This window comes from Oncorhynchus mykiss, chromosome 2 (genome assembly GCF_013265735.2).
Source record: "Oncorhynchus mykiss isolate Arlee chromosome 2, USDA_OmykA_1.1, whole genome shotgun sequence".
NCBI classification, from domain to species: domain Eukaryota; kingdom Metazoa; phylum Chordata; class Actinopteri; order Salmoniformes; family Salmonidae; genus Oncorhynchus; species Oncorhynchus mykiss.
The window spans coordinates 87,563,673-87,584,288 of NC_048566.1; the positions used below are offsets into that span (position 1 = coordinate 87,563,673).

Sequence of the window (20,616 nt, forward strand, 5' to 3'; positions counted from 1 at the left end):
TAACGCAAACATCTAACAGGTTGCTTGTTCGAATGTCATCACAAACAACTTTTAAACTACTTAGCATGTTAGCTAACCCTTCTCCTAAACCTTTAACATAACTCCTAAACTTAACCCTAGCCCAGATAATGTCATTTTTAAAATGTATTTTAAAACGTTTTTTTTTTTACCCCTATTTATCCCCAATTTTGTGGTATCCAATTGGTAGTTATGGTCTTGTCTCATCACTGCAACGCGCGAGAACCGCGCGTCCTCCAAAACACAACCCAACCAAGCTGCACTGCTTCTTGACACAATTCCCACTTAACCCGGAAGCCAGCCACACCAATGTGTCGGAGGAAACACCATACACGTGGCGATCGTGTCAGCGTGCACTGCGCCAGGCCCGATATAGGTGTCACTAGTGCGCAATGGGTCAAGGACATCCCTGCCGGCCAAACCCTCCCCTAACCCGGACGACGCTGGGCCAATCGTGCACCACCGCATGGGTCTCACGGGCACGGCCAGCTGCGACAGAGTCTGGAATGAACCCAGAATCTCTAGTGGCACAGTTAGCACTGCGATGCAATGCCTTAGACCACTGCGCCATTCGGGAGGCCCTAGCCTAGCTAACGTTAGCCAACTAGCTAATGTTAGCCACCTAGCTAGAATTCGTAATATATTTTGCAAATTTGTAAATTTGTGCATGTTGCAAATTTGTTACATTTAATACTAATTGGAATTTGGAACATATCATATGAAATGGGTGAAGGACATCCACAAATTAATACATACCGTATGAAACGTTACACATAAAAAAATACGTGTCTCAGATTTACAAGAATATTACAAAATGCTCTGAGACCAGGTTGAGCTGGGAGGTGGCCCAGCTCTCTAAACCTGGAGCTGGGAGGTGGCTCATCTCTCTAAACCTGGAGCTGGGAGGTGGCTCATCTCTCTAAACCTGGAGCTGGGAGGTGGCTCATCTTTCTAAACCTGGAGCTGGGTGGCTCCTCTCTCTAAACCTGGAGCTGGGTGGCTCGTCTCTCTAAACCTGGAGCTGGGTGGCTCGTCTCTCTAAACCTCTGGAGCTGGGAGGTGGCTCATCTCTCTAAACCTGGAGCTTGGAGGTGGCTCGTCTCTCTAAACCTGGAGCTGGGTGGCTCGTCTCTCTAAACCTGGAGCTGGGTGGCTCGTCTCTCTAAACCTGGAGCTGGGTGGCTCGTCTCTCTAAACCTGGAGCTGGGTGGCTCGTCTCTCTAAACCTCTGGAGCTGGGTGGCTCATCTCTCTAAACCTGGAGCTTGGAGGTGGCTCGTCTCTCTAAACCTGGAGCTGGGTGGCTCGTCTCTCTAAACCTCTGGAGCTGGGTGGCTCATCTCTCTAAACCTGGAGCTTGGAGGTGGCTCGTCTCTCTAAACCTGGAGCTGGGTGGCTCGTCTCTCTAAACCTCTGGAGCTGGGTGGCTCGTCTCTCTAAACCTGGAGCTTGGTACTCACTTTCGTACTCAATGATTATTTTGTTGAGAGCTATATGAAACAATGGCTTCTACAATCATCTAGAAGTGCTTTATGCTTGAACTAGATCATTTTATACAAGTGGGCAAATCATTGGACAAGACAAGACAGTACATGTCTATAGAAACGGTGGGAGATGAGCAAAAAGACATTCACAAAATGATTTATCACGTTTACTTTTATGGTAAAGGTGATTTATTCCAAAATAGTAATATGTTGTAGAGGCAAAAGAAGAAAGAGAGAGGACTGATAAAATGACAGAGAGAACATCTACATATGACTTTGGAAAGAGTCTTGTCTCACATTCTTATCAAAATACAACAACAAAATAAACAAAATATGTAATTATGCACACTCAACGAGGCGTGTTTAAGACTCTACATGTCTTACAATGGAATAAAAAGTCACAATAGATTCGTGTCTTGAAAATAATAATGTATTGAGGCATACAAAAATTGGAATGATTGTTCACCTGTGCTTTGTCTTGGAATATAATTGTCAAATTAACAAACTAAGCACGGGATAAAATATTTTCTATAAATTACTTGGTTGGTATTTTCATTCAATAATGTTTCAAAACAATCAACACTGATTTTCCAAAAAAGTCTTACTGTGTATACGGAGCTACCTTGTACAACCTGTATGGAGTATTGTGGTTCAACCAGCAGGATTACAATGCTCAAATCAACCGGACAGTGAAGTTTGGAGACCTGCCTTAATGATACATGAATGCTGGAGTGAAACTCAACTCTCTGATGCGGATAAAGAAATTGGGGGCAGGAAAAATGCCAAATGCAAATTCCTTTTGATGCCCTAGACTGGAGGCCTGGACTGAAGTGTCTCTTTCTAAGATCTGCAAGTGCCCTTTATCATCATCGTTTGGCCACATTTTGAAGTCTAGGGTCACTACCAGTGAAGTCTTCTGACTGAGAAATGTTAGACATGCAAGAGTGAAAGAGTGTTACCAGTGCTAGCTAGTAAAGCCAATACAACTGTAGTATAAAGACAAAAACAACATTGTAAAAAAACATGTGTGTGATTGTGAAGTTGTGGTGTACTGTATAGTGTTGGTTACATAGTAATACATTGGCCTGCTGAGTGAGGAGGCTACTATAAGACTAATGACTGACGCTGGTCTCGTCCTCAGCCCAGTGATCCACAGTAATGGAGTCTCTGGAGAATCTCTCATCTCCCTCCAACACACAGGTGCTGTATCCATCACACTGACTGCCAACCCAGGCTAAATCAACACTGACAGTCTGCTTCTCCTTCCTCCCCCCAGCCCTAACAAAGATAAACACAGATAGACAGCAGAGCCCCCTAGCAGGGCTGGACATTACAGGCACGGATCTCCTTCCTGTCCTTGCAGCTGGTGACCTGTGCAGGGGCACTCTTGGCTCTCTTCTTCACAGCCATTAAGCGCTCCTGGATCCCCCCACCGCAGTACTTGGAACAGTCCGTCCAACTGGACCAGGGCTTCATCTTACAACCTGTGGGAACAAGTCAATGAGACGAGAGAGGGGGGTTAGAATAATACAAAATGCTCTGAGACCAGGTTGGGTTTCAGGTGGCTTTACTTAGTAAGCCAAATCAATCATGCACCAAATATTTTACTTGATTATGACATATTAATTAATGTGAGCAAGCAAAAGTGAGACATATCAAATGTGCAATGTTCAAGCCTTAATTTCATGACCAATTATTTTTTAGCCTTACATTAGACTGAACAATCATCCATGCTCCAGAGAGCATGGAGTCCCAGTCCGCTCCCTATCGCCCTTAATTAGTGATGATGATTGGTGGGTGGTGTGGGTTGTGGTGGTGGAGGGGGAGGGGTATTCTTCCAGCCCCAGCCAGATCTGTGGGGGTATTTGTCACCGTCACCAGCTCATTAGCCACGGGTTAAAGAAACCTGTCTCTGTGGGGAGGCAACAGTCCAAAGCCCACCCTGACTGCTCTGCCTCTACCCGCTGGGAGCATCATGACAGCCATCTGTGAGCAGGCCCAGTCACTTTATCAACCTGACAGGGCTGATCAGCACTGAGTGTAGCAGCTTTAACACAGCCAGCCAGGCAGGGAGGGAGGGAGGGAGGAGAGGGCAGCATTGATCATCTCAGGACTTGGGCGGATGGATTAAGAGTGAGCTGCATGAGAAATTTGACATGAGGCATGTCCGGACTGAGCTAAAGGGTAGTGCTGCCACTTTCAAGGAGCGGAACTCCAACTCTCTTATTAGATATTCCGCTATGCCCTCAGACAAACCATCAAACATGCAAAGTGTAAATACAGGACTAAGATTGAATTCTACTACACCGGCTCCGATGCTTGTCGGATGTGGCAGGGCTTGAAAACTATTACGGACTACAAAGGGAAGACCAGATGCAAGCTGCCCAGTGACACAAGCCTACCAGACGAGCTAAATAACTTCTATCTATGCGTGCTTCAAGGCAAGCAACACTGAAGCATGAATGAGAGCACCAGCTGTGCCGGACGACTTTGTGATCACGCTCGACGTAGCCAATGTGGGTAAGACCTTTAAACAGGTCAGCATTCACAAGGCCACAGGGCCAGATGGATTACAGGACACGTACTACGAGCATGCGCTGACCAACTGGCAAGTGTCTTCACTGGCGTTTTCAACCTGTCACTGGCAGGTTGAGTCTGTAATATCTACAGTGGCTTGCGAAAGTATTGACTCCCCTTGGCATTTTTCCTATTTTGTTACCTTACAACCTGGAATTAAAATACATTTTTGGGGGGTTTGTATCATTTGATTCATACAACATTTCTACCACTTTGAAGATGCAAAATATTTTGTTTTGTGAAACAAACAAGAAATAAGACAAAAAATAACAGAAAACTTGCATATAACTTTTCACCCCCCCAAAATCAATACTTTGTAGAGCCACCTTTTGCAGCAATTACAGCTGCAAGTCTCTTGGGGTATGTCTCTATAAGCTTGGCACATCTAGCCACTTGGATTTTTGTCCATTCTTCAAGGCAAAACTTCTCCAGCCCCTTCAAGTTGGATGGGTTCCGCTGGTGTACAGCAATCTTTAAGTCATACCACAGATTCTCAATTGGATTGAGGTCTGGGCTTTGACTAGGCCATTCCAAGACATTTAAATGTTTCCCCTTAAACCACTCAACTGTTGCTTTAGCAGTATGCTTAGGGTCATTGTCCTGCTGGAAGGTGAACCTCTGTCCCAGTCTCAAATCTCTGGAAGACTGAAACAGGTTTCCCTCAATAATTTCCCTGTATTTAGCACCATCCATCATTCCTTCAATTCTGACCAGTTTCCCAGTCCCTGCCGATAAAAAACATCCCCACAGCTTGATGCTGCCACCACCATGCTTCACTGTGGGGATGTTGTTCTCGGGGTGATGTGAGGTGTTGGGTTTGCGCCCGAAATGGCATGTTCCTTGATGGCCAAAAAGCTACATTTTAGTCTCATCTGACCAGAGTACCTTCTTCCATATGTTTGGGGAGTCTCTCAAATGCCTTTTGGCGAACACAAACGTGTTTACTTATTTTTTTCTTTAAGCAATGTCTTTTTTCTGGCCACTCTTCTGTACATCTCCACAACTTTGTCCCTGATCTGTTTGGAGAGTTCCTTGGTCTTCATGGTGCCGGTTGCTTGGTGGTGCCCATTGCTTAGGGGTGTTGCAGACTCTGGGGCCTTTCAGAACAGGCATATATTTACTGAGATTATGTGACACAGGTGGACTTTAACTAATTATGTGACTTCTGAAGGTAATTGGTTGCACCAGATCTTATTTAGGGGCTACATATAAAAGTGGGGTTTTTTTTCCCCGTTTTTTTTTCGAACTGTTTCACTTTCATTTCACTTCACTACTTTGGACTATTTTGTGCATGTCCATTACATGAAATCCAAATAAAAATCTAGTTAAATTACAGGTTTTAATGCAACAAAATAGGAAAAACGCCAAGGGGGATGAATACTTTTGCAAGGCACTGTATATGTTTCAAGCAGACCATCATAGTCCCAGGGCTCAAGAACACCAAGGTAACCTGCCTAAATGACCACTGACCCATAGCACTCACGTCTGTAGCCATAAAGTGCTTTGAAAGGCAGGTCATGGCTCACATCAACACCATCATCCCAGAAACCTTAGACCCACACCAATTTGCATACCGTCCCAAAAGATCCACAGATGACACAATCTCTATTGCCCCTTCCCACCTGGACAAAAGGAACACCTATGTGAGAATGCTTTTCATTGACTACAGCTCAGTGTTCAACACCATAGTGCCCTCAAAGCTCATCATTAAGCTAAGTACCCTGTGACTAAACACCTCCCTCTGCAACAGGATCCTGAACGTCCTGATGGGCCGCCCCCCAGGTGGTAAGGATAGACAACAACATATCTGCCACTCTGATTCTCAACATGGGGCCCCGTCAGGGGTGTGTGCTTAGTCCCCTCCTGTACTCCCTGTTCACCCATGACTGTGTGGCCAAGCACGACTCCAACACCATCATTAAGCTTGTCAACTACACAACAGTGATTACCAACAACGAGGAGACAGCCTATAGGGTGGAGGTCAGAGACCTGGAAGTGTGGTGCCAGGACAACAAACTCTCCCTCATCATGATCAAAACAAAGGAGATGATAGTGGACTACAGGAAAAGGAGGGCAGAGCACGTCCTCATTCTCATCGACAGGGCTGTAGTGGAGCAGGTTGAGAGCTTCAAGTTCCTTGGTGTCCACATCACCAACAAATTATCATGGTCCAAACACACCAAGACAGTCATGAAGAGGGCATGACAACACCTATTCCCCCTCAGGGGACTGAAAAGATTTGGCATGGGTCCTCAGATCCTCAAAAAGTTCTACAGCTGGATCATTGACCATTGAGAGCATGAGAGCATCACCGCCTGGTATGGCAACTGCTTAGCCTCAGACGGCAAGGTGCTACAGAGGGTAGTGCATATGGCCCAGTATATCACTGGGGCCATGCTTCCTGCCATCCAGGACCTCTATATCAGGCGGTGTCAGAGGAAGGCCCTAAAAATTGCCAAAGACTACAGCCATCCTAATCATTGACTTACCGCACGGCAAGTGGTACCAGAGCGCCAAGTCTAGGTCCAAAAGGCTTTTTAACAGCTTCTACCCCCAAGCTATAAGACTCCTGAACAGCTAATCAAATGGCTACCCAGACTATTTGCATTGATCCCTCCTTTTTTTGATCCCCCCTTTTTTTATACACTGCTGCTACTGGCTGTTTATTATCTATTATCTATGCATAGTCACTTTACCCCTACCAACATGTACATATTACCTCAATTACCTTGACTAACCTGTACCCCCGCACATTGACTCTGTACCAGTACCCCCTGTATATAACCACATTATTGTTCTTTTATTGTTGCTCTTATATTTTTTACTTTTGTTTATTTAGTAAATATTTTTCTTAACTCTTTTTCTTAACACTGCATTGTTGGTTAAGGGCTTGTAAGTAAGTAAGTAAGTAAGTAAGTACCTCAGCAGGACTTATGGGAAATCCAAATGAATAATGAGTGACTGGGAAATCATCGTCAGTGACAAGCCCGATTTATTTAACCCTATATTTGGGATATAAAGGACACATCAAGGTGGTGGATAAAGCATGTATCAATGATATGAATGAAAGAGGTGATAATGATGAAGATATAAAATGTGTATGTACAGTATATATGCCACACAGGTGATGATGATGAAGATATAAAATGTGTGTATACAGTATATATACCACACATGTGATAATGATGAAGATATAACATGTATATACTGTATATATACACTATATGTGTCACACAGGTGATGATGATGAAGATATAAAATGTGTATATACAGTATTTATGCCACACAGGTGATGATGATATAAAATGTGTATATACAGTATTTATGCCACACAGGTGATGATGATATAAAATGTGTATATACAGTATTTATGCCACACAGGTGATGATGATGACTGACCTGGCTGTTCCTCCACTGCTGCGTCCCGTCCTTGCTGTTTTCCCCTCCTCTTCTCCTTCCCGCCGCCCACCTCTCCCCCCCGCCGTCTCTTCTTCTCCTCGCTGGCCCTGGAGCCCCGTTTGCACTTCCTGATCTTACACTTCTTCCTCTGGACCGTCTCAGAGCAGGGCTCCCCTCCAAACTGGGGCTCTAGCTTCACCATGCGCGTCCTGATGGTGTGGCCTTTGCCGCAGGACTTATTACACTCGGACCACTCCGTCCACTCTGACACCATGCAGTCCATAGCTGGGGAGAGATCGGGGGGGGGAGGTTAATGAAGTGTAAGTAACTGACTCTGTCCTTATTTGTTTATTCAGATCCCCATTAGCTTTTGCAGAAGTGGCAGCTACTCTTCCTGGGGTCCAAAAAAACACAAAACATGACAAGTAGAAAAACACTGAGACAAGACAGTCACACACATTTAAAAGACAACGATATACAAACACTACAACAACAAAAATACATAACACATAATGTGTGTTAGTGTGTCTGTGTGTGCTTGTGTTTGTGTGTGTCCCCTCATAGTCCCCGTCGTTCCATGAGTTATTGTTTAATCTGTTTTTTAAATGTAATTTTGCTGTTTGTTTGAGTAATTAGGTATGGAAGGGAGTTCCATGAGATCATGGTACTCTATAAAAGTGTGGGTTGCCGTGAATCCGTTTTGGACTTGGGGACTCTGAAGTGACCCCTGGTGGCAGGTCTTGTGGGGTATGTATGGGTGTCTAGGTTGAATATTATTTAATTATGCAGAAAATCTGGACTTTTTGTCACAGTAATATTTCAAATAAAAACTAGAATAAAATCAGTCAATGTCTCATCAACGCTCAACCAGGAAAGACTGGCATGCATGTTGTTGATGTTAGTTCTGTATGTGCAGTTAAGGGCAAGGCGTGCTGCTCTGTTCTGAGCAAGCTGCAGCTTTGCTAGGTCTTTCTTTGCTGCACTTAACCATATTACTGGGACAATACCAGAACCTGAATAACTAGTACAGTTGATTTTTGTTTTTATAACAGACATACCCCTCCCCAACTTCACAACCACTTTGTCAATATGACTTGACCATGATAATGAGGGTTAGGTCTTAGAGAATGTTTTGAAACAAACACAATACTTTTTGTTTTAGATATATTTAAGACCAGTTTATTATTGATCACGCATTTTGATACTGACTGTAACTCCTTATTTATAATTTCAGTGAGCTCACTGGCTTTGGTTGCTGACATGTAGAGTATGAAATCATCAGCATACATAGTCATAGTGGCTAAATACAGGGGGTACCACTTTGTGTAAGACCAGCGGCAAATAATTTGTAAAAATAGAGAAGAGTAACGGCCTAAGGCAACTGCCCTGAGGGACACCGCACTGTGCATATCTGATGTTATAGATGCTTCCATTGAAGAACACTCTATGGGTTCTATTGGATAAAAAAACTATCCAACCATGTGATGGGAGGTCATGTAATAGCAATTTGGTTTTTTCAATAACAATTTATGATCAATAACATCAAAGGCTGCACTGAAATCTAACAATACAGCTCCAACTATCTTATTATTATCCATTTATTTTAACCAATCATCCGTCATCTGAGTCAGTGCAATACAAATCAGTGCCCTTCTCTATATGCATGCTGAAAGTCAGTAGTTAACTTGTTCTTGGAAAAATAGCATTGTATTTGGTCAAACACAATCCTCTCCATCAGTTTACTAAGAACAGGCAGCAATCTGATTGGGCGGCTGTTAAGGCCAGCAAAGGGTGCTTTAGTATTTTTAGGCAGTGGAATTACTTTAGCTGCCTCCCACGCCTGTCAACAAACACACTCCTTTAGGCTTAGGTTAAGATATAGCAAACAGGGGTGGCAATACAGTCTGCTACCATTCTCAATGCTACCATTCTCAATAGTTTCGCATCAATAGTTTCCCATCATCACATTACTAGTGAAATAGTCATTGAAACGATTGGCAATATCAAAAGATTCTGTTATAAATAACTCATTAACTTCAATCAACGCTGGAGATTAATTGGGCTTTTCTGCCCATTATAACATTTAAGGTAATCCACAGTCTTTTTCTATTGTTTTGTAAGTAATTTATCTTTGTTTTGTAATATTTCCTATTTTTGTTAAGTTTAGTCACAAAATGTCTCAATTCACAGTATGTCATCCAATCAGCTGAGCAGCCTGACTTGTTTGCCACCTCTTTTTCATCACTTCTTTAAAACATACAATTGCGACGGAACATTTTTATCAGTGTGTGTATCAGATTATTCACAGATTGTGTGTTCAGCATACATGCTTCTTTTGGGTTCATGCAAGTGACTGACTGATGGTGCATGGAAAGAATCCTCACTATCAGTATAAGCAATTTTGCAGTATGCCCAGAACATTGCTCTGGGAACCGAAAGGGGTATCTCAGTGTCAAGGTCTCAGCTTGGAGAGAAGAAGCCTTATTGGTCAGTCACGTGCAGGAACCAATGATAATGATGAATATTGAATCATGTAAATCATGCAAATATAACTTGTATGGATGCAACAGTACAGTGGGCCCACGGTTTGGTATGTAGTATCATGGTTTGTGGGCCATGGTAATGGTACGGTTTCGGTAACTTTATATTTAAGAAAAAAATTAATTCACCCATTAAACAATTTACTCTTATTTTGTCTATTGACAAATAAAACTTTACATTCAGAAAAATGGCAGCATGACTGACTAGGCCTGGTTTATGTCTCTACTGTATGAAATCAAGGGGAAAAAAACACAAAAATGAAAAGTGCTTCTTAGCTTTGACAACCTGTAGCTCTTCATCTCCCAATCCAGTACATAGTGAACCGTCACAGTGAGGTAGCTTTGAGTTGCTCTGGAGGTCCAACTATCAGTGGAGAGAGCTAGATAGGGTGCCTGTGTCAATTCACTTTCAATTTCTCTCTGTGATGTTTCAGAGTTTGGGAATTACTTTGCTGCTGAAATGTGTGCGGGAGGGGACATTGTAACGCGGTTACATTGTTTTCATCAGGTGACAAAATCCAGAGTCAGTAATCACTGAATAGGCCTGCAAGTCTTTGGCTATGAATACTCCCACTGCTTTCATTATTTCTTTATGTTTTTCTGAATTTGTCGCAAATTGTTGTTGGAAGGCAGCAGCGAGAGATTGTTTTGGCTAACGAGTGGACTCTCCTTGCTCCAGCTCCACCTGCAAGGGATACGGCCGGGTGATGGCGACGTAAATGACACGTCATGTTAGAAGTGTTTCCACTCGAGTAGCCGACAGTGGCAAAGCAATGCTTGCAGACTGTACTTTGTTTGTTTATGGACTTCTTACCCTCGTCATCGTATTGAACGCTGAATGCAAAATGATCCCTCACAGCGGATTTAGTTTCTCCCCTCTTCACCGGACCCCTTTGGGGAGGTTTCCTACTGAGATGTCATTCCAAATTGTCCATTGGTTGTTTAAGTGGGAGGAGGTTGCGGTCACTGCGGTAGCCACGTTTTGAGACATTGCTGTGGAGTAAAGTTTGTCAGCCCTCAGGAGCCCCCTATCTACCACAAGCCGTGCGTCTGGTTCTGTGGATCTGAATGTAAATACAACATGCGTGTAGTCTGCAGCGCAATAAACAACGTTTTGGAAATGAAAGGAAAATGACAGGCATACCGTAATTCTGTTGTTCACGTGTGCGTATTGAACCATAGGGGGCGTACCAAACGGTTCGATAACATACTGTGTACCGGTGCATCCCTAATAACTTGCCAGTGTTAGCATGTTAATAAGAGAACTGAAGGGACTGCCCTGGCAGAGCTCCCAATGACGTGTACTATGGTGCATTGAGTTTGTTGGAACCTCTCCAGTTTGCTGATAATAAAGAATGATTAATTTAAGTTTACAAAATGTTTCAATTCATCATCAATACATGGGGCTCAAACAGTTCTCACAGTTGATTTTTTAACAGGTGCATATCAACAATTGGCATGAATCATTTTACAAATACTTACAGTGCTGCATGTGCATACACTTCCTCATACACATTTTATTTATTTTTATTTCACCTTTATTTAACCAGGTAGCCTAGTTGAGAACAAGTTCTCATTTGCAACTGCGACCTGGCCAAGATAAAAGCAGTGCCACACAAACAACAACACAGAGTTACACATGGAATAAACAAACACACAATCAATAATACAGTAGAAACATCTATATACAGCATGTGCAAATTAGGTAGGATAAGAGAGGTAAGGCAATGAATAGGCCATGGTGGCAAAGTAATTACAATATAGCAATTAAACACTGGAATGGTAGAATGTGCAGAAGATGAACGTGCAAGTTGAGAATACTGGGGTGCAAAGGAGCAAGATAGATAGATAGATAAATAAATAAATACAGTATGGGGATAGGTAGATTGGAAGGGCTATTTACAGATGAGCTATGTACAGGTGCAGTGATCTGTGAGCTGCTCTGACAGCTTGTGCTTAAAGCTAGTGAGGGAGGTAAGAGTCTCCAGCTTCAGAGATTTTTGCAGTTCATTCCAGTCATTGGCAGCAGAGAACTGGAAGGAGAGGCGGCCAAAGGAAGCTTTGGCTTTGGGGGTGACCAGTGAGATATACCTGCTGGAGCGCGTGCTATGGGTTGGTGCTGCTATGGTGACCAGTGAGATGAGATAAGGCGGGGCTTTACCTAGCAGAGACTTATAGATGACCTGGAGCAAGTGAGTTTGGCGGCGAGTACGAAGTGAGGGCCAGCCAACGAGATCATACAGGTCATAGTGGTGGGTAGTATACGGATGGCACTATGATAGACTGCGTGTTGGAGGCTATTTGGTAAATGACTTCACCGAAGTCGAGGATCAGTAGGATGGTCAGTTTTATGAGGGTATGTTTGGCAGCATGAGTGAAGGAGGCTTTGTTGTGAAATAGGAAGCAGTTTCTAGATTTAGTTTTAGATTGGAGATGTTTAATGTGAGTCTGGAAGGAGAGTTTACAGTCTAACCAGACACCTAGGCATTTGTAGTTGTCCACATATTCTAAGTCAGGGGCGGGCAGCGATCGGTTGAAGAGCATTCATTTATTTTTACTTGCATTTAAGAGCAGTTGGAGGCCACGGATGGAGAGTTGTATGGCATTGAAGCTCATCTGGAGGTTAGTTAACACAGTGTCCAACGAAGAGCCAGAGGTATACAGATTGGTGTCGTCTGCATAGAGGTGGATCAAAGAATCACCAGCAGCGAGAGCGACATCATTGATGTAAACAGAGACGAGAGTTGACCCGAGAATTGAACCCTGTGGCGCTCCCATAGAGACTGCCAGAGGTCCGGACAACAAGCCCTCCGATTTGACATACTGAACTCTATCGGAGAAGTAGTTGGTGAACCAAGCGAGGCAGTCATTTTAGAAACCAAGGCTGTTTAGTCACCCAATAAGAATGTTGTGATTGACAGAGTCGAAAGCCTTAGCCAGGTCGATGAATACGGCTGCACAGTAATGTCTCTTATCGATGGCAGTTATGATATCATTTAGGACCTTGAGCGTGGCTGAGGTGCACCCATGACCAGCTCTGAAACCAGATTGCATAGCGGAGAAGGTACGGTGAGATTCGAAATGGTTGGTGATCTGTTTGTTAACATGGCTTTCAAAGACCTTAGAAAGGCAGGGTAGAATAGATATAGGTCTGTAGCAGTTTGGGTCTAGAGTGTCTCCCCCTTTGAAGAGGGGGATGACTGCGGCAGCTTTTCAATCTATGGGAATCTCAGACGATATGAAAGAGAGGTTGAACAGGATAGTTATAGGGGTTGCAATAATTTCAGCAGATAATTTTAGAAAGAGAGAGTCCAGATTGTCTAGCTCGGCTGATTTGTAGGGGTCCAGATTTTGCAGCTCTTTCAGAACATCAGCTATCTGGATTTGGGTAAAGGAGAAGTTCGGGAGGTTTGGGCGAGTTGCTGTGGGGAGTGCAGGGCTTTTGACCGGGGTAGCGGTAGCCAGGTGGAAAGCATGGCCAGCCGTAGAAAAATGCTTATTGAAATTCTCAATTATTTTGGATTTATTGGTTGGGTTGTGTAGCGGAGGACGCATGACTTTCAACCTTCGTCTCTCCAGAGCCTGTAAGTGAGTTGTAGCGATGAGACAAGACAGTAGCTACTAAACAATTGGATACCACGAAAACGGGGTAAAATTTGACTTTTTAAAATTTGACTTTTTAATTTTTTTTTTTAAAGTTGCATATCACAGGGGCTATTTGTGCTGTTCAAGGGCAGAGAAGTCTGGAGTGAACCAAGGGCTATATCTATTCCTAATTCTACATTTTTTTAATGGAGCATGCTTATTTAAGATGGCGAGGAAGGCACTTTTAAAGAATAACCAGTCATCCTCTACTGACGGGATGAGGTCAATGTCATTACAGGATACCCCGGCCAGGTCAATTAGAAAGGCCTGTTCGCAGAAGTGTTTTAGGGAGCGTTTGACAGTGATAAGGGGTGGTCGTTTGACCGCAGACCCATTACGGATGCAGGCAATGAGGCAGTGATTGCTGAGATCTTGGTTGAAAACAGCAGATGTGTATTTGGAGGGCAAGTTAGTCAGGATGATATCTATGAGGGTGCCCGTGTTTACGGATTTGGGGTTGTACCTGGTAGGTTCATTGATAATTTGTGTGATATTGAGGGCAGCAAGCTTAGATTGTAGGACGGCCGAGGTGTTAAGCATGTCCCAGTTTAGGTCACCTAGCAGCACAAGCTCAGAAGATAGATGGGGAGCAATCAATTCACATATGGTGTCCAGGGTACAGCTGGGGGCAGAGGGTGGTCTATTTCAAGCGTTATCGGTGAGATTGTTTCTGGAAAGGTGAATTTTTAGAAGTAGAAGCTCGAATTGTTTTGGTACAGACCTGGATGGTAAGATAGACCTCTGCAGGCTATCTCTATAGTAGATTGCAACACCGCCCCCTTTGGCAGTTCTATCTTGGTGGAAAATGTTATAGTTAGGGATCGAAATTTCAGGGTTTTTGGTGGTTTTCCTAAGCCAGGATTCAGACACGGCTAAGACATCCGGGTTGGCAGAATGTGGTAAAGCAGTGAATAAAACAAACTTAGGGAGTAGGCTTCTAATGTTAACATGCATTAAACCAAGGCTTTTACGGTTACAGAAGTCAACAAATGAGAGCACCTGGGGAGTAGGAGTGGAACTAGGCACTGCAGGTCCTGGATTAACCTCAACATCACCAGAGGAACAGAGGAGAAGTAGGATAAGGGTATGGCTAAAGGCTATAAGAACTGGCCGACTAGCACATTCGGAACAGAGAGTAAAGGGAGCAGGTTTCTGGGCATGATAGCATAGATTCAAGGCATAATGTACAGACAAAGGTATGGTAGGAAGAGAGTACATTGGAGGTAAACCTAGGCATTGAGTAATGAAGAGAGAGATATAGTCTCTAAACGCAGATGAGCAGGGACCCTGGGCATCTTTCTTTTGGGTGTTTTTCAGAGTCAGTAGAAAGGCCTCTTTAGTGTCCTAAGTTTTCATAACTGTGACCTTAATTGCCTACTGTCTGTAAGCTGTTAACGACCGTTCCACGGGTGCATGTTCATTAATTATTTTTGGTTCATTGAACAAGCATGGAAAACAGTGTTTAACCCATTAGATACTCTATAGGCATTCAATTGAAAATACCCACATCAAAAAATCCCACATCCTGGAGGGATTTTCCTCAGGTTTTCGCCTGCCATATCAGTTCTGTTATATTCACAGACATTATTTATTAAACTTTAGAGTGTTATCTATCCAAATATACCAATTATATGCATATCCTAGATTTTGGGCCTCAGTAACAGGCAGTTTACTTTAGGCACGCTTCTCATCCAGACGTCGAAATACTGCCCCCAAGCCATAAGTTAAATAAAGGTTTAATAAAAAAATAATTAAAAAAATACCTTACAATACATGCCACCAGAGGTCTCTTCACAGTCCCCAAGTCCAGAACAGACTATGAGAGGTGCCCAGTACACATAGAGCCATGACTACATGGAACACCTTGTGGAACAGCAGGGACTTTGAAGAGACAAACACACACACAGGCATAGACACATGCATACAGATGCTAACACATGCACTTTACACACGTACACATGGATGTTGTATTATAGATACAGTGGGGCAAAAAAGTATTTAGTCAGCCACCAATTATACAAGTTCTCCCACTTAAAAAGATGAGAGAGGCCAGTAATTTTCATCATAGGTACACTTCAACTATGACAGACAAAATTAGAAAAAAAATCCAGAAAATCACATTGTAGGATTTGTAATGAATTTATTTGCCAATTAATGGTGGAAAATAAGTATTTGGTCAATGAGTATCACTCCACAAATTTCTTGTTAACAAACTATAGTTTGGGCAAGTCGGTTAGGACATCTACTTTGTGCATGAGACAAGTAATTTTTCCAACAATTGTTTACAGACAGATTATTTCACTAATAATTCAATGTATCACAATTCCAGTGGGTCAGAAGTTTACATACACTAAGTTGACTGTGTATTTAAACAGCTTCTAAAATTCTAGAAAATGATGTCATGGCTTTAGAAGCTTCTGATAGGATAATTGACATAATTTGAGTCAATTGGAGGTGTACCTGTGGATGTATTTCAAGGCCTACCTTCAAACTCAGTGCCTCTTTGCTTGACATCATGGGAAAATCAAAAGAAATCAGCCAAGACCTCAGTAAAAAATTGTAGACCTCCACAAGTCTGGTTCATCCTTGGGAGCAATTTCAAAACGCCTGAAGGTACCACGTTCTTCTGTACAAACAATAGTACGCAAGTATAAACTTCATGGGACCACGCAGCCATCATACCACTCAGGAAGGAGATGAACGTACTCCTAGAGATGAACGTACTTTGGTGCGAAAAGTGCAAATCAATCCCAGAACAACAGCAAAGGGCCTTGGGAAGATGCTGGAGGAAACAGGTACAAAAGTATCTATATCCACAAAAGGCCGCTTAGCAAGGAAGAAGCCACTGCTCCAAAACCACCATAAAGAAGCCAGACTACGGTTGCAACTGCACATGGGGACAAAGATTGTACTTTTTGGAGAAATGTCCTCTGGTCTGATGAAACAAAAATAGAACTGTTTGGCCATAATGACCATCGTTATGTTTGGAGGAAAAAGGGGGAGGCTTGTAAGCCAAAGAACACCATGCTAACCGTGAAGCACGGGGATGGCAGCATCATGTTGTGGGGGTGCTTTGCTGCAGGAGGGACTGGTGCACTTCACAAAATAGATGGCATCATGATGTAGGGAAATTATGTGGATATATTAAAGCAACATCTCAAGACATCAGTCAGGAAGTTAAAACTTGACAATGACCTCAAGCATACTTCCAAAGTTGTGGCAAAATGGCTTAAGAACAATGAAGTCAAGGTATTGGAGTGGCCATCACAAAGCCCTGACCTCAATCCTATAGAACATTTTTGGGCAGAACTGAAAAAGTGTGTGCGAGCAAGAAGGCCTACAAACCTGACTCAGTTACACCAGCTGTCAGGAGGAATGGGTGAAAATTCACCCAACTTATTGTGGGAAGCTTGTGGAAGGCTACCCGAAACGTTTGACCCAAGTTCAACAATTTAAAGGCAATGCTACCAAATACTAATTGAGTGTATGTAAACATCTGACCCACTGGGAATGTGATTCAAGTAATAAAAGCTGAAATAAATAATTACTTATACTATTATTCTGACATTTCACATTCTTAAAATATTAGTGGTGATCCTAACTGACCTAAGAAGGAATTTTTTTAAATGTATTTGACTAAGGTGTATGTAAACCTCCGACTTCAACTGTAGCCTACATGGAGGGGTTTTTATGCACATCCACAATAATAACAGGAGCTGGCTAAAATAATGTAATAGTCTACATTGATAAATAGGAGATGTCCGCTCACTGTTTTGCTGCTGCCAAACTTGATCTTTTAATAAAGCTGTGGTGATTTAAGATTTATTTCAAAGTGGTCTCAAGAGCCAAACCCTGTATTGATAGTCTACTTTGTGAATGTATTGGACAAACAAGACTTCCATCATTAAGAGGAGGGGTTTTAATCCAATGTAACGAAATGGGAAAAAACATGTGTTTGTTTTGTTTCTAAATACGAGGTTTACAGGCACAAAAAGCACATCTCTCTGGTTCCATGTGCATATGGGCACTGTGCGTCACAGCTGGATAGGCTGTGCTACCGTCGCGTTACAGTTTAAGACTAGCTTTCGGTTGGTCTTAAACATCCCCATCAACACATACTGAAATTGGCATTTTGATGCAAGCACATTGTTAAGGACACACCTCAGATGTTGCCACCCCTCCCACCTTAATGCAAGCAAGCTCATTTAAGACAGGTAAATTACCAATTTATAAGATTTGAAAATAGAAGAGCGTCAGATTTATTCATTTATATACATTTTATTTCACCTTTATTTAACCAGGTAGGCTAGTTGAGAACAAGTTCTCATTTACAACTGCGACCTGGTCAAGATAAAGCAAAGCAGTGTGACAAAAACAATAACACAGAGTTACACATAAACAAACTTACAGTCAATAACACAATAGAAAAATCTATGTACAGTGTGTGCAAATGTAGAAGATTAGGGAGGTAAGGCAATAAATTGGACATAGAGGCGAAATAATTACAATTTAGCATTAACACTGTAGTGGTAGATGTGCAGATGATGATGTGCAAGTAGAGTTACTGAGGTGCAAAAGAGCAAGAAGATATATAACAATATGGGGATGAGGTAGTTGGGTGGGCTATTTACAGATTGGCTGTGTACAAGTACAGTGACCGTTAAGCTGCTCTGACAGCTGATGCTTAAAGTTAGAGATGGAGATATAAGACTCCAGCTTCAGTGATTTTTGCCATTTGTTCCAGTCATTGGCAGCAGAGAACCTTAAAGAAAGGCAGCCAAAGGAAGTGTTGGCTTTGAGGATGACCAGTGAAATATACCTGCTGGAGCGCGTGCTACGGGTGGGTGTTGTTATGGTGACCAGTGATCTGAGATAAGGTGGGGCTTTACCTAGCAAAGACTTATAGATGACCTGGAGCCAGTGGGTTTGGCGATGAGGGTTAGGGTTTAACAGTTTGATATTGCAAATGAGTGTATGTTTGACAATTGCGGAAATAGAGCCCTAGGAGTCAGCTATACAGCACAAACATATCTGGGACCAGCTATGATAGTGCTAAAAAAGCATATGAATTTAGAGTATTATGCATTAAGTTCCCAGTGGCCAGACTGTGATTTAGGGGTGATGGTAGTGGTAAAGAGTACGGCAACATCTGATGATGACACTTACGACACTCAGGCTGCATACACCGCTCCACCTGTTCCAGCTCCTCTGTACACTCCCCTAGGTCCGGAGACTTGAGCATTCGCTGGCGTGCCCTCACGCCCTTCCCACACGTTACACTACAGACGCTCCAGTCCGACCACGGAGACAGCATGCACAGGATGGTGTCTGCAGGGATATACCAAGCAGGCATAATACATGATACATAATAATGTCCCCTGCTGTTCAGAACAATAGTTTCAACATACATGACAACATTCATTTCCGCCATCTTCAGCTACTGTTTTTTCATAGCTGAATGGACTTGAAATGATCTTATTGTTTGAATGTATTCTCACACATGCACTCCTCTGAGAGATCTGTCGATTTGAGTGAGTATCTATCCGGTTGGATCTAGATAGGTACAAACTACAAGGCCCCTTGGCAGATGGCTGAACAAGGCTACCTGTCACAGTGCTGAGGCAGTTGTTGAGTGGGTGTTGGAGGAATTACTCACTGCACTCAGGCGTCATGCACTTCTCCACCTCTGCCAACTCCGCCTTGCACATGGAACCGTCTGAGGGGGGCATCTTCACCATGCGCTCACGCCGCTTCATACCCAGCCCACAGGTGGTGCTGCAGGGATCCCACTCGCCCCACTCTGTCACCACACAGCTACTAGGGGCTGATGGATTTACATGGACAGATATACACTCATCCACAGGGATGGGACTTTGTTATAGCAGCTTGCAATTACTGTTGTTAACATTTACTTGAGAAACCATGTTCCATTAACACACTGACTGAATATTACGCCTGGTGGCATATAGCAGCTTTTCAACATAGGATTTGTGTTGGTTTTTAAAAACTATATGTCATCATGCCATCATATTATAGACAAAACATAATCTTTTAGTCTTTAACACAAAAGGCCTGAACCCAGAACATGATCCTGATGTCACAATTTGGATCATCTCCATGTTTCACTGAGACTCACAGCAGTCGTCGTTGACCACACACTTTTCTGTCTCCTCAGTGTTCAGAGAGCAGATGGATCCATCTTCGGGGAACTGTTTGATGTAGCGCTCCCGATACCTCATCCCCATCCCACAGGACTCACTGCATGGAGACCAGCTGATCCACTCTGACATCATACAGGTAGACACTTCTGGGAACAACAAGAGTCAAGGGCATAGCCTGGATAAACCAGACCGAACTCTGTGATCACCATTGTGTCATGGTGAGTGCAGGGTTCAGACTGGTTTAACCAGGCTAGCAAAGACGAGCAGGGTCATTGACAAGTCATACAAACATCACTAATAGCTGACACCTGAATTCCACCGCCCTTCATCTGGTAACAAGTAACACACCCAACATAAATTATCCACTCTGCTCTCTTCAATTATCTGGGAACAGAGTTTGTAAATAGATCTTTTTCAGAGAGGATGAATGAACTTTCGGGAACTTTAACATGGATTTCTCTCTCATCTGGTCCACCCCACTGCCTGGCTGCAGATTGGGAGCAGTGGTGAGTGTAGCTTAATAAAGCAGAACTAAGTGAATCATTAATAAGAGCTGTAAACAAATGTGGCCCCGATGAGGCCCTGTTCAGCTTCAGGAATATCAATCAACTACGGGCTGTTGACGGAGCGATAAATTAAAACAAAGGAGTAAAGTGCAGGAGGAAAAGCTTGCAATGCCAGTATTATTAATCAATAGTGTGCATTAGAGCGAAAAGATAGCCTTGAACAATTCAAACCCACTCATCAAGCTCTGACAAAGCTGAGATTTGGGGCCCCGAGAGTGATTAATGGA

The 20,616-nt window shown here is 43.1% G+C and overlaps 1 protein-coding gene across 2 annotated transcripts in view; it reads right to left on the reverse strand.

Annotated features, from left to right (window-relative positions):
• Positions 1 to 1,655: 1,655 nt before the first annotated feature.
• Positions 1,656 to 20,616, reverse strand: part of LOC110498902 (spondin-1) — a 124,285-nt gene continuing 105,324 nt past the window's right edge. For both annotated transcript variants that reach the window (XM_036958288.1, XM_036958296.1), the window contains exons 12-16: positions 19,799 to 19,969; positions 19,319 to 19,486; positions 18,829 to 18,990; positions 7,478 to 7,762; positions 1,656 to 2,985 (exon numbers count right to left, since the gene is read on the reverse strand). In XM_036958288.1, the coding sequence (XP_036814183.1) occupies positions 2,816 to 2,985; positions 7,478 to 7,762; positions 18,829 to 18,990; positions 19,319 to 19,486; positions 19,799 to 19,969 (956 nt within the window). In that variant the 3' untranslated portion in view covers positions 1,656 to 2,815. The remainder of the gene's footprint in view (positions 2,986 to 7,477; positions 7,763 to 18,828; positions 18,991 to 19,318; positions 19,487 to 19,798; positions 19,970 to 20,616) is intronic.